The 18358-nt window shown below is 37.2% G+C and overlaps 1 protein-coding gene across 2 annotated transcripts in view; it reads left to right on the top strand.

The window, feature by feature from the left end:
* LOC115928103 (putative glutamate synthase [NADPH]) overlaps positions 1–18358 on the top strand; it is a 57221-nt gene that overhangs the window by 6729 nt on the left and 32134 nt on the right. For both annotated transcript variants that reach the window (XM_030994857.1, XM_030994858.1), the window contains exons 5-8: positions 186–311; positions 4711–4806; positions 14669–14805; positions 17600–17804. In XM_030994857.1, the coding sequence (XP_030850717.1) occupies positions 186–311; positions 4711–4806; positions 14669–14805; positions 17600–17804 (564 nt within the window). The remainder of the gene's footprint in view (positions 1–185; positions 312–4710; positions 4807–14668; positions 14806–17599; positions 17805–18358) is intronic.

Here is an 18358-nt window from a genome sequence, read left to right as displayed (position 1 = left end):
TTTTTTTGTTGATAGGTTGAATTTGACCAGTTTTTCAACCTTGAATTGGCATCATGAATACAATTTTAAAAATGAAATAAAATAAAATCACTTTCAAAGCTTTATGAAGGAATTTTGTGTGGTATTATCTCCATGTTTGCATTGTAACCTAAATTTCCTTTTTTCTCTTTGATTTTTTTTTTTAGGTACTAGCCTGGCATAACGTACCACACGATACAAGCGTTCTAGGCCATACTGGCAGAGCAAGGGAACCCCTATTGCGGCAGGTCTTTGTGACGGGCGAGCAGGAGAAGGAACTCTTTGAGCAACGCGTAAGTCTGAGTGTGGTCATGTCCTTGATTCGTTTGATGTTCAAATGCAGTCTTAAGTTTCGATTTCATATGACAGAGAGAAAGTTTGCAGAAATTGTATTTAAAACAAAATCTTAGCCAGATATCATAAGAGTAGAAATACATACATTTTTTTCAACTACATATTTCTACATTAATAGATCCAGGGGACTCTGCAAAGAAGGTTTACAAGTGTGGCAGAATGCCTTTATTTGCAGGGGGGGGGGGTGCAGGTGACTCGATTGGCATTGGATTCAATCTTCCCTCCTTCTACCATGATCTGGCACTGAATAAGGGCCAGTTAATATGCAAAATTAAAAAAAAAAAGATATTGACTATTTTATAACAACTTTTCAAAAAGATTACCTCATCTTCAAAGCTGGTCATCACAATCAAAAAGGCTGCTGAGTTTGCAGAATCTTTCCATCAATAAATCCATGTGCAAAATTGTGAAAATATTGAAAGTACAAAAATATAGAATGCTTATGTTTAGCGTGGGACGCTGTGGGTTCAATCTTAATGTGATAGTAGAATGAAACTGATTTCGGATTCTTGCAATTTCTATGTGTTTTAGGTTGCTATCAAGTTCAAGTAAAGTAAAATGTTCAGAAACAAGCTGACACGTTTATAAAAGAGAACCACAAGCACAGTAAAACTAGAGATGGTTTGATGGTTTATTTTACCTGATTGCTAAGAAAACAAACGTACGTTTCTTAAAAAGCAACTCGAGATTGTAATGTAAGTCCTATCCTAGGAACCAAGGACTTCCATTTTACGAGACCTCTGCTCTACCGCAGAGCCATTGCTCATCACGTGAGTGAAAGGAAACCTTTGAGAAAAATAAATTGTAAAAACAAACAACAAAATAACCCTTGATGGGAAATACATGTATGTTGATGGTCCTTGTAATTTGACTTACAGGAAGTAATTGTGCCTACTTTACAAGGGTCACAGAAAAGTCTCAAGGTTTTTATGTTGAAGTGGAAGCCATTGACACCCAACATTATTTAGGTCAATAAATACAAGCAGGGAATGATGACGATAACACATTGCTGTCAATGTGTTAGATTTTGTTTTTCTACAATGTTGTTTCCTCCAATTTACTTGCACATTGTGTGTGGAAAAGAATCAAGATATATGATAGGTTGAAACCTTTCTTGAAATGGTATCTGCAGAGATCCAAGCTTCTCTGCAGAACTTTGTTTACCCTTGCTTTTAAATTGAGTGAAATGTGGTCTTGCAACATCTTAAGTGAAGACCTTTGAAGCAACTTTGCAGGATAAAAGTATGTATTGTTGCATTGATATTTAGATGTATTGGTACACCCTTTTCAGTATTTCTTGAGAGGGAAAATGTTCTTAATCTACATGTAAGGTCCTCCATACTGACCAAGGGTGGACATGTTGATTGGCGAGAACTATGTAGAGATAGATCTCTCCTTGTACATGTACATCAATGCACAGGGCAAAATAACCATTCATCTTCTTCTGACTTCTGAAGATGTATGCCCTTCATACATGTAGCTCAAGTAGAAGTTAAGTCACAACATTGGTATGGACATGAGTACACTACACATGATACGTTACATGATAAACATGACACCTCGTACTGACATTGAAATCGACCCATATGTAATGTGATCAGAGCAACGTCCTCTCTCTAGACCAGGTAGGTTTGTTCACACAGCAGCACCCCACCCCCCTCCCACCCCCCCCCCCCCAAATGTTCCATTTTGTACATAGAGCTCATGTTCATACATACTGTTAATGGTTCCATCTGGGTCTCCTCACAACAAAATAGTATGGAGCCCTAATTTGATAATGAAAAAATGAAATACATGTTCAAATTATACAAAATCTTTTCCAAACACCTTATAGGTATTTTTAAAAACATTTTAAAGCCAGTCTGCAACAGTTTGGCCAGGGGGGAGGGGGGGGGGGGTTCAGACCTCCCTGCAAGGTCACTGACTGGTGCTCAAATACATGTAACAAAAGAAAAAGGGGATCATGGGGATCCAACAGGCACCGATTACGAATTGTTTGCTATATAGAGAGCGCAAGTAGCTATATAGTGTGCAGTGGGGTTTTAAGACCTTGAAAAGTAAATTCAATTTGAATTGATTTCCACATATTTCTATTGTCTAAACAGAATTACACTATACTGTATATGTCCAAACATCGCAGCTTTTTAAATGTTTTCCCATAGATTACATTTAACAACAAAATCAGATTACAGCTGGCTTATTTTTCCAAAGTAGAACAGACATATCAAACAGGGTTAATCCATGTGTCAGGTTGATCAAATATTTGACAATCGTCATGATTAGTGGCTTGTTCAACATTTATAATCTAAAGATGTTTGCGCTGTACACATAAAAGTTAGATATAGGGGTGGGCTGAAATGTATGGTAGGGTTTTAAGTTTCAATGTATTTTATTCCCCTTTTAACGCACAAGTCGAAAATTCCACAATGAAATGTGCTTGCACATTATATTTCGGGGAAGCGCTTTAATTGAGGGATGTGTTTACCATTCTTTCAAGGAATTTGATAGATATACACTGTACATATACAAGTAGAACAAAAAATGTACATGTATGTTTCCCCTGCTTGCTGTATAGCTAGTATTCATGTAAATAGGCTCATTCAAATACGTGAAATGATAAACTGCAGCATTTTGTTTACTATGTTGTATATGAATGGCAACTTGTGCAGAACAAAGGTCCTGAGCAATTTATTGGGCTCTGTGTTACTAGATACAGAAATATGGAGTGTATTTACACTTACAGTGTAATACAATATACATCTTTATGAAAAAATACCATTGCGGTTTAGCTGTGTCATAATATACATGTATCTGAATGATCCAACTGAAATTTCAGTTACATTTCTGAATAATATAAATAACAATGAAATATTTTGCAAGGCTCTAAACTTAATTGCCAAATCAGCTTCATATAGGAGACGATCAAAACAACCGGTCTGGCGTCACATGATTTTTAACCTTTTAAATTTGTCTCCCATTAACCGTAAGCATGCAATCGATCCCTGAGATTTTTATTTCCTTCTGTATGACTTTGCCCCATCTTTAAGATGTTTCCTGTTTAATGCTAGCTCTAATCCTTGGGTCTAATCATTTCCCCCAAATTGATGCAGAGGTGTAAACAGTGAGGTGGGCTTAATGAGGCTAATCTATTTCTTTTTCCTGTTAGTCTTCATTTATAACTATGCCATTGACTGATAGACAAAGATATCACGATCGTAGCACGTGCTAGAATTCTTTGTTCCGTGAATCATCTAGAGGACTTCAAATAAGGTCAAATTACAAAAGATAAAAATGGTAAGGACAAAGACAAAGTCCAAGGTCTAGGGGCATAATAAAATAGAGATCTTTGTTGTAAACAGTCATGATAAAACAATATTTAATGATTGTGACATATTTATTTGCACTCTTTTGAAAAGACAGAAAAGAAAGGCAGATAGAATTCAGCAGGATGTAAGCAGTTTGAGAAAATGCAGCGTTTCAATCAGATTGGGGGGGGGGGCAGTATATATTACTGTACACATGAATACATGACCACAGGGGGGGGGCGTGCCTTTACTCTAAAAATATATAACCTTAACAAGTTATCAACCCCCTTGAAACTATTCTCATAACAAGGTCAACCTCTATCGAACATCATCAAGTCTAAAAAGGGTACTCAACAAACGGTGCCCTCTTTTCTGATTTAAAAAACAACCTACATAACACCCTGAATGTGTCACTCACCTTGAGCAGAAAAAAGATACCTTTTCTGCGTTCTTTGTTCAGGCTTGTGTGCAGCTATATATTTGACCCCCCCCCCCCCCTTCTCCGGGAATCAGATTAAGAAAATAGAAAAGAGGATAAACAGGCAATTTAATTGAGAGGACACAGGTGCAAACAAAATAATTCTGGAAAAATAGTAAACCATTACATGTACATCTTTAATATCATTATTATTAATTATTAATGTAAATACATTTCTTATTACCGGTACTCTAATTTGTTAGACAATTTTCTTCTTCTCAATAGTAAACATCTGTTTTCTTAAGTCACATTTCTAAAGTCTAGCTCATTTCAACAAAGGGAGTTAGACCGAGGTCTAAGTTTTCCTTTTGTTTAACATGACTTTAGACCATGTTATCCACAGTCTGGTAACATACCATGACACCTCCCTTTTAAGGTCATTAATTTCGCTTAAGGAGGTAAAATGCTTCAAATGCTTACTGTGTAGATAATGGGCCGTAATACAAGTACAGATATTTTGATATTTTTTCTTTTGTGCTCGATGAATACAAGATACTGTATTACCATCATCATTATTCAAACAAAGAGCATCGTTCTTACCTTTTTCTCTTACAGGTGTTTGCATTGAGGAAAAGGGCTACCCATACCATTCCAAAGAAAGACCTGCGTTTCTACATCTGTACATTGTCTTCAAAGTCCATTGTGTATAAGGTACGTAATATTGACATTTCAGAATATAAATGTTGTATTTGCTAAAGGATTTTTTGTAACAAATATTTTGTGACAAATATGCTTTCTTTCGAATTATGATACCTGTCCATGTACTTTTGAGAATGTTGACAGTCTGATTGGTAATTTGAATGTTTAAGATTCTTAAGAATGAGGATTGAGTACATGGAGAAAATAAAATAACCTGTACTTCAAAACAGAGGAAATATGAGCAGTTGGGGTGAATAGGAATACAAATTGGAAAAGTGTTTACATAACAATAGTGTCTTACTCTCAAAGAAATTGCTTCATTACTGGGGGAAAATTATTTAAAAAAAAAAATCATATAATTTTTTTTCTATTCATCCCAATTTATGAAATCTTGGTCAAATGAGGAAATTAGTCGGAGAGAAAATGGTGAGAGTTTGTCCTTGATTAAGAAAAGTGAGGAGAGAAAGATGGGACATTGAGAGAAAGATGAGCATCGGATGAAAATATAGTTTCTATCTCAGATAGAAATCTGAATGTTTGTGGCTACCGTAATTAACGGTGTATTAACTGCACCTTTTTGCCGCCGAAAAAAAATTCAAAGTCGGGGGGGGGGGGGGGGGGGGTGCGGTTTAAACACGGTACACCCCAAAAACAAACAAAAAAAAATTTTGATTTATGCCCCTCAACCTGGCGCTATGCCTGGCAATGTCTCCCAGCTCAGTAATCGGTGTGTTGACTCACCACTCGGAAACTAGAACAACACTCAAATTTGTCTGTCATCTTGGTTTGAAAGTAATCTTTCTGATAGATTTCAATATGTAGTTTATAATAATAATTCCTCCAATTTTTCTTCTATTACACGGCGTACCACAAGGTTCTATCCTAGGTCCTCTACTGTTTTTTAAGTCGGCAAAAAAAACCCCCCAAAAAACGTAAATTATGGTATACTTTATTCTGCTTGTGTACCCACTTTGCAACTTTTTATCACACAGTCAAACAAGATTCTATGTTGACATTGTATGCATAATTGCATTTAGTATTCAGAGAAGATCTCCACTTTTACTCTCAAGCACTAAATAAAGCTGTTGTGTCATGCATGCTGGTGGCGTGGGGGCGTACAAGACCGCTAATACAAGGGTCAGTGGAATTATTGGGGAAGGGGCACCAGGTTTACTCTGAAAATAAAATGCAAAGTTACAAGGCTATTGATTAAGGGGAAAGTGAAAGAAGTGGGCCAGACATCTTTTTTTCTCTCCCTTCTCCGATTCCCTTTCTCTCTTTCCCTTTCTATCTTCCCCTCTCTGTCTCTGTCTCTTTTTTTCTTTTTTTGTTGATTTTTTCCACCACTTGATTTGGGGCACATACCCCCCGCCCTTCCCCCTTACACCCAGACTGAGCACCAGTAGCTACGCCACTATGCATGCCATTAGAAGATTGCATATATTTCCATCCAGTTTGAACTCCATGTAGATTGGATAAGGAGATATCATAGATGCATGCATGCACACTGTGTCAACATTGAAAAGAGCAATCAATATTCAAGCGAGTGTAAAGTATCCCTAAACCCTAAATGTCTTGACGTCAAGAGGTATGAGCGAGTTGCAAGAGGATGAGAAAAAAGACTATAGATGCCATTTATACCCTTTTCACATCTACCAAATATTGCTTAACCCCGGGAAATAGGTGGGGCTAAGGGGGCTCTTAGCCCCACCAATTCCTTCCTTAGCCCCACCAATTACCCGGGGTAATTTTAGCCGGCTTTCTGTTCACATTACGTTTTGCCAAAGTGGGCTAACCCCACAAATAGTACGGGACTATCTGGCCCTGCAAAATAGCAGGGTTAGCCGGGCAATTGCGGGGTTAGCCGGGCAATTGTGGTGCTAAGCTGCGTAGTGTGAATCCGAACCGGGCTAAGGAGAAGCGGGGCTAAGCAACAGCCAATCACAGACAGCGTGGTCGTGTGGTCGTGAATTTGCATTTATCGCGCGCTATGCATGCAGTTCACGTTACGCATGCATGCTCTCTGTATTGACGTTTAGTCTTTTACGAGGCAGAGGTCATTATGAAAAAATCATTTAGTCGAAAGGCGCATGCGCGGTAGCAAAAGCATTAATATTCATGAGCTATCGAATAGTCCGGGGCTAAGGCGAACGTAGTGTGAATCGCGTGAAATTTCTTAACCCCGGCTAAGCACATAGTCCGGGGTTAAGAAAATAGATGTGAACAGCAAAAAAAATAGTATGGGGTTAAGGATAGTATGGGGTTAAGGATAGTCCGGGGTTAAGAAAAATAGATGTGAAAAGGGTATTAGTGTGTGTTTATGTTCCTTTAGAAGTCAGAGGAAAATATGGAGGAAGAAAGGAAAAATGGAATTACATATACATGTACATGTACATGCTGAAGATAGAGAAAGACAGTCAAATTTTAAGACAGATAGAAGAGGAGAGGATAAAGAAGGATGTGGAGCATTTTTTTAAATGCCAATTTTAAAAAATTAGGTGTCCACATAAAGGCCGTAAAAGATGAAGATTAAAAAATGAACAAAAAAGTGGGCATCTTCCGTAAGAAATCGTTTACTTTAGGTTACCTACTGTAGACTCTGCCCTGGGTAAAACCCTGATGTAGACATGGCGGATGGATGGATGCATGCACACTGTGTCAACATAAAAGGAGAAATCAATAATCTTAGAGACTGTAATGCATCCCCCAAAACCCTAAAAGTAATGACGTCAACTGGTAGGGATGAGTTTGCAAGAGAACCGGATTTGTAGGTTCCGTCTGAGCGCATAAGTCTATGAATATTTAAGGAGGTTCATTACTACATAATGATTGCTCCCATATTCATTGCCTAGGATTGTTGTATTGGTAAGAAGAGGAGGGGTGAAAGGAGGAGGACTAGAAAAGGAAGGAGGGAAGGAAGGAGGGAGGGAGGGAGGGAGGGAGGGAGGGGAGGGAGGGAGGGAGGGGAAGGGAAGGAAGGAGGGAGGGAGGGAGGAAGGAAGGAAGGAAGGAAGGGAGGGAGGGAGGGAGGGAGGGAGGGAGGGAGGGGGGAGGGAGGGAGGGAGGGAGGGAGGGAGGGAGGGAGGGAGGGAGGGAGGGAGGAAGGGAGGGAGGGAGGGAGGGAGGGAGGAAGGAAGGAGGGAGGGTTGGCATATTTCCCGGACGCCGGGAAATAAGCGGTATTTACCGCTTTTTACCGCTTTTTACCGGTATTTACCACTTTTTACTGGGAAATACCGGGAAATATATTTTTTCACTCACTTGTTAATAAATGTAGGGATTGTCAAATTTTGAACATAATAACAATGGTGGTGAGTATGGTTGCTCTTAAGTGTACTATTTGTGTGTGTGTGTGTGTTTGTTTCTGTGTTTGTCTATGTCTGTAATTATGTACATGTAATGCTGGAAAAAAATACAGGAAAAAGATACCAAATATACACCTACAATGTAATCTAGATATGATGTTCTTCATTAAAGGGAACCTAAACCTTCATACTAAGTTACTTTTATTGTAAAGTTTAAGAAATTTGAATAAAATCAGTGAAAAATTGAACAAAATTGGGCAAGGAATAAGGAAGTTAAAGCTTTTTAAAATGACTAGTCACTAGAGGGCGATATTCAATTTGATGACATCATTTGTGGACAACTCTCCATGCCTTTTGTACATCAAATTTCACAAGTCTTTCGTTTTTTTCCTATTTATTTGTGTTCTTGATCGGATTTCATAACATGTGAAGTAGAATATCATTTTGGATTCTATTATCTCAATCACAAGAAAGAAGGAAAAACATGAAATTTGATGTACAAAAGGCATGGAGAGTTGTCCACAAATAATGTCATCAAATTGAATTTCAAAAAGCTTTAACTTCCTTATTCCTTGCCCGATTTTGTTCAAATTTTCACTGATTTTATTCAAATATCTTAAACTTTACAATAAAAGTAACTTGTATTAAGGTTTTGGTTCCCAGTTGCTAATTACCGTATTCATGAATATATGCACAAAATGCCATTTGTTTGGGTGTGTACAATTTTGTATGCAGTGAGGATTTTATAAGTCTGTTTGTGTGTTATTATTTGAGAACAATATTTTCAGTTATGAGGCTAAAAACAAGTAAAATTATTAATAAATAGAGAATTAAAATCATATTTCCTGTTTTTTACATATTTACCGGACGCGCATCTTATTTACCGGACGGTATTTACCGGTATGTACTGCCGGTAATTACCGCCACCGGTATTTACCGCCCAACCCTGGGAGGAGGAGGAGGAAGAAGAAGAGAAGAACATAAAAGAGGAGAAAAGGAATAGGACAAAATGAGAAGGGAGAGGAGGAGAAAGAGATTGAAAAGAGCAAAAACATAAACAGATGAGAATTAAGAAAATGAGGTGGAGGGTAAGAACTTGTATGAAATATTAGGATTGAAGAGGAAATGCCAGTACCAAATCGTTGGTTAGGCCATATGGTTTTGGTTAGCTATTAAAACCACCTTCAAGAATTCAAGCCTTTCCTCTTGGATTAATGCTGGTACGATATAATCTGTTTTTAGACTGAAGAGCTTTAAAGCAGATCATTTACACAGTCAGTGCCCTTTTAGGTCCACACAGACCATAGATCTTTAAAAACAGCTGACTTTTTGTTTTACACTGCTACCACTCATTTGATCTTCATTTTCCACTTAAATAATCAACTCTGCCTATGATAAAACTAAATGAACAGCTGACAGATGATGAGGTCAGGGATTCGTTTCACAAAGCCTTTTTTCAATGACAAAAATCAGTGACAAATCTGTTGATAACCAATCAGAAGCAAGGATTTCACTAGCTTATAACAAAAATTGTCATTCGTCACTGATGACAAGTTTTGTGAAATGGGGCCCAGTTGTATCATACATATGAAATTGCACCCTGAAGATAAATTGATAATGGAATAGCATTACCTTTCACCTGGGATATGCACAGGAGATACAAGGAAAGTAATTGGAGTATTGGACAGCCATCTTATTGTTGATCACATGCTCTGAGTGAGACTGATGAAGGAAACCTAATCGCATACCATTAGATTGGATTATGTAACGAAAGATATTGTCTGCGGAGATACAGAAGGGCATTGACTTACTGCAGCATGTACAGTGATGTGTAGCCCTTTGAGCTCTCAAGTAGCAGTAAGCCCTGTGTATATTGTGTCTATATTCTTATGAGGCAATTGTTCCGCTGTGTTTGATCACATGGGCAGTGTGGTAAGAGGTACTTGAATGTGCATGTGTAATTGTGTACATAGTTGCATCTGGCCTTGTGGAGTAATGCTACGCGCTCCTGTCAATTAATCCAATATATTCTATTGTTTCCAATCACATATCCCAAGTACCTCCTACATGTACCCAAAGTTTTCTATATTATGATTAAAATTGAGAAAAGTCACAATATTTTGATGGCTTGGTCCAGATATTAGAATCACATTATTGGTATCCACTATCCAGTGAAATGTATCTCTTTGGAATATTCAACAGAACAATTTGAATGTCACAGAAGACAAATAGTTCATTTTTTTTGGTTCATTTTTGTCCAATAATTTACACATTCTCTGCCCTAGTACTGAACTCTAATTAGGTTTCTGGGACTTTATTGGGGTCTTTTATTTTGTCTGTGTGTGTTCTCCTGCTCCTCTACTCCCTACATTAAGTACCCCCATCCTCCCTCTACCCCCTCCTCTCCTTCTTCCCTACCCCAACCCCCTATTCCCTCTTCTCTTCTCCTCTTCTCCTTCCATGCATTCTCTCCCTCTCCTCATCCAAACTAGAAAATGAATTGGCCATTCATCCCAGTCAGGTACATCTAAATTATGCAAGTTCATACAATTCTCACTGCTGTCTAGTAACATTTCATGGGCCATTATTTATGCATTGCACATGGATATCTTTTCAAGGACACCTGGTTTAATTTCCTGCCCGCATGGTCTTAGACATGAATTTCATAAAAGACCAATCACTCATATCTAGGCATTGGGGCGTTCGCCTGTAATCCAGCTAGCAATGGAAGTTATAAACTGATTCAGCCGAGAACGTAGTTTCGAAACTGACTCACGTCTTTCAGATGGTGACACTAAAAGGTCGGTCCCCAGACGTAAATAATCATATCTGATTGATACACTTCTGTAAAACCCCAATACACACACACACACACACACTAATGCTGAGTACCCAATCCTTAGCAATGTGTTCAGCATACCTATTTTGTATTTTTTGTATTTATTAACATTTATTTCCTTCTCAACAGTACAGTATGAAAGACAATGTATACATATACATGATATATGTAACAATTATTTTAACATAGAGTATACAGTAAATAATTCAGATACGGAAGGAGGCGAAAACCCGGAAAGCATAGCTTGAGTTGGGAACGCCCATAATAAATTAACACAGTTACAGAGAGAACGTTATAGATATTATTATGAAAATTACATAGATAGGAAAGAACAAAGATTTTGAGCAGTGTACCAAGAATATAGTCAAAACTGCTTTAAAAACCACCTGTATAGAAAGCCCACCTGTGTATAAACATTATTTGTTTCCTTTCAACTCATTTCTCATTGAAACATGTACGTCAAGAAACCTATACCACCTGACAGGTGTTTGTAAATACACCCTTTCATCTCTTTAATGGTCTTTATAGCCATTTTTCACAAAAGATACATGGATTGTACAGCATCATCTACAGTAGATGTGAAACAACCCATTCTGAATTTAAGGCTACATGGAGAAATCAGTCTGTAGACTATACTGTATACACCAAGCAAGATGAAATACAACACTTAAACCACAAGGGTAGTTGCTGGACACCCTTTGCATTATTATTTATGGTCCTAAAAATATCAAGATTTCAATATACATGTAAAGTAGTATCTTTAATATGTGCCATGGATTTTGTTACTTAAAAGATTGTGATGTTATACATATACGATTGTGCTGTGATTCAAGTATATGTGTACAAAATTATTATTTACATCTCAAGAATGCAGAAAGATGTGTTTAGAATATGTTCATTGTACAATGTACTTCCAAGAAATGAGATTACAGCAGACATAAGATCCAAACGATGTGTGAAGCAATTTCCCTCGTAATTAAACGGGCACAATAGTGAGGATCATGAGGATTGCTTGGAGTGAAGCACTGTTTGACGTCAAACGCCACTTGATTATCAATGAAGAAAGCCCTTTAGGGATTTAGGCTATAGTGCAATGGCTGGCTAAACATGCACAAATATGCAGTTGATGGCATTAATTTGGCATTTGACAGTATGCAATTGCGTGGGATGGGGGAGAGAGAGAGGGGTACATAAGATGTGGAAGAGAATGAGGATTGCGGGACAGAAATCTATAATTGATGGCATCAAATTGATGTGTGTGTGTGGGGGGGGGGATGAGGGAGGGAGGAGGGGCATACAAGTTGCGGAAGAGAATGAGGATTGCAGGACAGAAATCTATAATTGATGGCATCAATTTGATGTGTGCGTGGGGGAATGACAGAGAGAGAGAGAGAGAGAGAGAGCGATCAAGGGAGAGCGAGATGGAGCGAGATGGAGCGAGATCAAGAATGAGAGAGAGAGAGAGGAAGAGAGAGACAGACAGAGAAGGGGGTAAGTAAAATGCAGGGATGCTAGTCAAACGAGATGCTAAATTTAGATGGAGGTCGTCTGGAGGGCCGATGGCTGGATGACGTGAGCAGTGCGTGGGCCAAACGGATGTTTTGATTTAGAGCTCACAGTTCCACAATTACGGTCCTGCATGAGAATGCTTGACCTTTTTTAGCAGGTGGCAGAAGAATTGTGTGGTTGGAACTCACATAAAAGGAATTCATATTGCATTGATCTCAAATGAATAAAACTTATATATCAAATGATGCTCCAGCTAAACACATTTCACACATTTTGCCCTATAATGATATTTAATGATATTCTGAAATGTACGTGTCTAGGCTTTTCATTAATAGGCCTAGTTTTACATACATACAGATTGTATATGTGTTATATAAGGTAATGAAATAAATGTGTATTTAATGTAGATGACATGCCGTCTAATGCATCTACAATGTACATGTACATGCAATCTCACATTTTTTTACTTTAGATTCTGTGTTTTCCAGTAAACCTTTGTATGTACAATGTATAAGTTTGAAATTCTTAAGCCTAATTCAAAAGAAGGATTGCTTGGAACAAAAGCACCTCTTATAATCCCTTAAATAATCCCACTGATAATCCCACTGATAATCCCACTGATAATCCCACTGATAATCCCCCTGATAATTTGTCTTTGCCAGAGCAGAACAAAGTACTAAGGAAGGATGACCCAGTCAATACTCTATTGATCACTGTCTGGAAATAGAAGTTGAAGTTCAATAGCTGGATTACTGAGATAATGCACAGAATATTGAATAATGTGCCTGCTTGTACATGTAGTATTCCAGATACTGCATTGACAAGCCTGTATACACCCTTTTACATGTGGGTACATGGATATGTATACAAGAAAGAACAACAATTTCAACTGAAAGATTCCTTACTTTTTGAAAGCTTCATTGTCATTTTTTATTTCAATTTTTATGTAATTTCTGGTGTAAATTTTTTAATTTTATTGTAAAATTAAAAGATGTGAACTCTTAAAAGATTGATTCTTAAAACTTTGAATGTTTTGGACAAATACAAAAAACCCAGAGTTTTTTTTTTTTATTTGTCTTTTTGGAGGGACTTACTGTTGAGCCCCTCTCTAGGTCTGCCATTATTTCTGTGCTCTGTATTCTTGAAACATTGTCATAACATCTCTGTGTCTGTTTCTAGTGTTTATTATCCCTCATACATGTTATTACAAAAATAAAAAAAGACCTTTGATTTTCCTTCTGTTTTGCTATATACACTGCATTTTAATTAATTTATATGATATACATGTATATGTTTACAAACAGAATATTGATTTGTTACATGGCATTGTAAATTGATGTATATGTTTATTATGAACAGATTATTGATGTACATCAATGAAGTTTAATAAATACAATACAATACATTAACCCTTACTGTACTGGGGGGGGGGGGGGCCTGGGAGGCCCCCCCCTCGACATTTTCGGAGATTGCGCCGCAACCGCTTGGAATTTTGAATTGTCGTTTCATGACTTTTTTCCCTCAAGTCTTACGCACATTTTGATACCATTTTCGTCGAAATCGGATATACCTGTAAGGCGTTACATAACAATTAGTATGCGCATGTCATCAAAAAAAAAAAAAAAAAAAAAATTGCATCAAAATTTGCATAAATTATCATTATTAATTACATTAAAATAACTTTTTTTAATGAGTTTCAACATTAAAAAAGTGGAGTTTGACACGTTTTCTGTAAAATGCATAAAATCAGCGCATTTTGCATTATTAATTAGGCTAACGACAAAAATTTGCATATTCGTAAAAAACTAATTATACCATCTTGTTCCTTACGTAAATATCTACAAACATGCAAATTTTCGTGTTCATCGGACAATCGACGGCCGAGATCATAGGGGGGGGGGGGCCTCCCAGGCCCCCCCCCCCAGTCAGTGGGTGCTCAAAATAGCCCAGTACAGTAAGGGTTAAAGGCCCACTGCACTACTGGTAGCTACTTGCGCCCTCTATATAACAAACCATGCCTAATCGGTGACCATTGTTCCCCATGATCCTCTTTTTCTTATGTTAACTGAGAGCTGAGTTGATGAGATAACCGCCTGTCCAGTGACCTTGCAGAGCGGTCTAATCCCTCCTGTAAACTATGGCAGATAAGCTTTAAGATTTATGTGACTAAAATTCCTCCATCTCCACACTTTTCACTTTGTCTTCTGTTCTTTGTATCTAGGGTTTGTTTACACCGTTTCAGCTATGGAAGTACTTTGGAGACTTTGCGGACCCAGACTACGAGACCCACTTTGCTGTGGTCCACAGTAGATTCTCAACCAACACCTTCCCCAGCTGGGAGAGAGCACACCCTCACAGGTACATGTCACTCCTATTAAAGAGATCCGGTAACTTTGCCTCAGATTCTGTAACAAAATCCTGGATTTAGCTCATGCTATAATGATAATTATAAACTTTTAGGTCAGTCAGGATCCCCATGAATTTTACAAGCCGATCGCCTGTCTGATCATCAACAAATTTATGATTGGAAATCAAGATAAAATTTTGTGTTTTCCTAACGTTTTTCATAACACTACAGTCTACTGGGGGAAATGAGTATAGTATAACCGGTCACTCAAAGATTTTTACTTTTTAAAGGCACTTCGATAAACACGTAGGGCCATGCATCTCAGATTTAACATTGTTAAACGATGCCTTCAAGCTCCACTGCACTACTTATAGCTACTTGCTCCCTCTATGTAGCAAATGATGCCTAAGTGGTACCCGTTGATCCCTCATGGTCCCCTTTTTATTATGTTAATTGAAAGCTGATTTGATGAGACAACCACCTGTCAGTGACCATGCAAGGAAGTCTAGTCCCTCCTGGCCAATCTAGTGCAGTGGGTTTTTAAAGTCATAGCTGCAATTTATTCCTATTTTGGAGGAATTGTTCTTATTTGTTGGCCTTTAAGCTACCGGTACTGTTTTGAACCCTAGATTCCTCTAATTTTCTAAAATATTCTCTGTGAAGAGTATACAAAATGGACTGTATTTCTAATTTGTCCTTGAGAGATTCCTAATTTTTGCTGTGAAAGGTTGGCAGGTATGCTAAGTGAGAGTGCCGCACATGCTTTTTATTTTCATTTCACTTTTTAAAAATACAATTTCCAGGCAAAAGAATGAAATGTATATAAACAAAGGAAGAAAGGAATGTCATTGAATATATTGCCCAAGGATAGTAAAGTACATTCTTTTGCCAAGAGGTTTCTGTCAACATTCTTAGAAAGTTACTAGGCCTTTTGCTCTTAAATCAAGATTGGGGAGATTTATTTGCATCATTGTGCATATACCTTTTTCAACAGCTACAAAAAATTGTCTTTAACCCAAATTGCAACTGGATTATCCTAATTCCTTAGGCTGACAAGGTTCCAGTAGCCAGTGGGTTAAAGTAGGGTAAATTCTTGTCCTGAACGAAGGAGGAGTCGCAGGACAACAAAATAAAAGGGAGAAGAAAATTACAAATGAAAAACAGACAGTGTCCTCTATTCTGAGGTCTAAAGGTGCTATTTCAATACAAACACAGCTCTCTGTTTCTGAGTAAAATATCCCCCATCCTCTCGCACACACTTATAGAGCTAATTTTCAGGTCATTAAAAAATATTTCATGTACAGAAATATTCTACACTTTTCGATGCTTCAATGCAAAAGTGAATTTGAACTACAGAGTTTAGAATATCCACTTTAAGTTAACTCTCAAGTTAAAATTTGGTTGGGAAGAATGATGATGTACTCATCTTGCTGTTATAATGACCAAAGTGCAAGACGTACCATACACTAATACATTGGTAAATTGTGTGTTGCATTTCTATTCCCTCGGAAACAAGCTGTGCAAACACTTCCTTCAGATACAAACACATTATCGTGTAACTAGAGAGAGTGAAGGGGAAAAAAATTGGGATTCGTTTTGAACCCTTTTTACCAAAGCCGTACCAAAACAACTGCGTAGCTTAAAGGTAATACAAAGTTTTGGGAAATTTTGAAAATTGGGTGGATAGTAAATCTTTACAATTTTGTTATATTTGGAAGCCCATGTGGATGTATTATATGCACTAACAAAATTAGCCCCTAAAACACTTCTGGCCGTACAATGGTAGCTGCGACCATGAAAATCTCAGAATATGTAGTTGTGATATATAATTCCAAACTGGAATAGCTAATTGGTTGATTTTAGTCAAGAAATATTGTTTCATAGCTAAATTAATATCTTGACCTTGAGAGGGAGCTATACAACATAAAAAGTTTATTATTAATAATTTTATAACTTTAGACTCGATTTAAATCGCAACAACGATCACTGAATATTGTAGGATGTCATATGCTTCCAATATGTTATTTTGAACCAAATTCATGACCCCATACCAAAACTTTGTAATACCTTTAATAGCAACTCTTCAATATGCTCGGTATATAGTTATCAATCCATAATCATTAAAGAAAAAAAATCATATATTCTTTACTTTGTCAAATGAAATGAACATCATTATTCACATCAATAAAGTTATGAAATAGATTATTTATCAGAACAAAGGTGTACTTTTTAAACTATACATGTACAGTTTAAAACAACTAAATTATTCACACCCTTACCAAGTTTTCAAGTTTTAATGTTTGTGAACAATTTATTCATACCCTTACCAAGTTTCTTCAGAATATGACGTATTAAAGCTAACATCTGAAAGTACCCAACATAGGCCCTAATTAGACCAGTTCACCTTTCATTCTTGAGTTACAAAAGAAACAAGAACATTAAATTTACAAGGGGGTATGGATGATATAGTTGTTAACTGTATATTTTCATGGCAAGTAATACCGTAATCGGACCAATCCTGCTTTAATAGCATTATGCTACATGTTGTTATGATTTTGTATTTCACATATATTGTATATTAGGTTGTTGCATCTGTGTGGCATGAACTTTGATGATAAATTTAGTAGTACACTGTTGATCAGTTGCTACTATGCAGATATATTGTATGATGCATTTTTTCTTGGATATATATAATATATATATATATATATATATATATATGTTTTCATCTGCTAAAAAAAAAAATTTAAAAAATTGATGACAAATGATTTTGATTTATAATTATCCTTATAATTGACTCTAAAGATATGTCGCCCACAATGGGGAGATCAACACCATCCGAGGCAATGAGAACCTGATGAGGGCTAGAGAGGGCGTCATGAGCAGCTCTAAGTACGGTGACGAGCTCAAACAGCTCTATCCTGTGGTGGAGGAGGGGCTACCAGACTCTGGACGGGTGGACAATGTCCTGGAGTTCCTCATCATGGCCGGAGGTCGATCCCTGCCAGAGGTAAGCCTGATATGTCTAAGTGTCTGAAATTTTATTTGGGGTCAGAGAAATAAACAAGAGGACAAATGAAAGTGATACGCTTTTGATAATTACTTGATATAGAGATAATATTCTTGAAAAAGTTGCTGGAGTGATAGAACGTCATATCTTGACTATTGAATGATAAAAAAAGAGGATGAAATATCACTGCCCAACAGGAACAAACTCACAATTTGACCTGAGAATAACAACAAAAATCAAATCAAATCAAATATTTTTCATGATTTGTTGTACCCCCCCCCCCCCCCCCCCCCCCCCCATCGACTAAATACCTGTACTTCATCCAAAAACGATCTTTGAAGAACTTTTTCATACAGTATGTAACAGACATTGGTGTAAATTTCTATTATACAACAGAGTTATTTAGGATCGACTTTGTCTTTTTGCGACGAATACTCTTGTGACGATTGCTTGTTCAGTTTCTCAAGTTCCTAAAGTCAATTCTGGACTTGACACCTGAACCATAAAACCTGAATCTAACTAAAATCCAATCCCAAGCATGACCTTAGTTATAT

The sequence above is a fragment of the Strongylocentrotus purpuratus genome, unplaced genomic scaffold (genome assembly GCF_000002235.5).
Source record: "Strongylocentrotus purpuratus isolate Spur 01 unplaced genomic scaffold, Spur_5.0 spur5_scaffold_21, whole genome shotgun sequence".
NCBI lineage: Eukaryota > Metazoa > Echinodermata > Echinoidea > Camarodonta > Strongylocentrotidae > Strongylocentrotus > Strongylocentrotus purpuratus.
The sequence above is the reverse complement of the archived record's forward strand: the minus strand, read 5'-3'. Positions and strand labels throughout refer to the sequence as shown.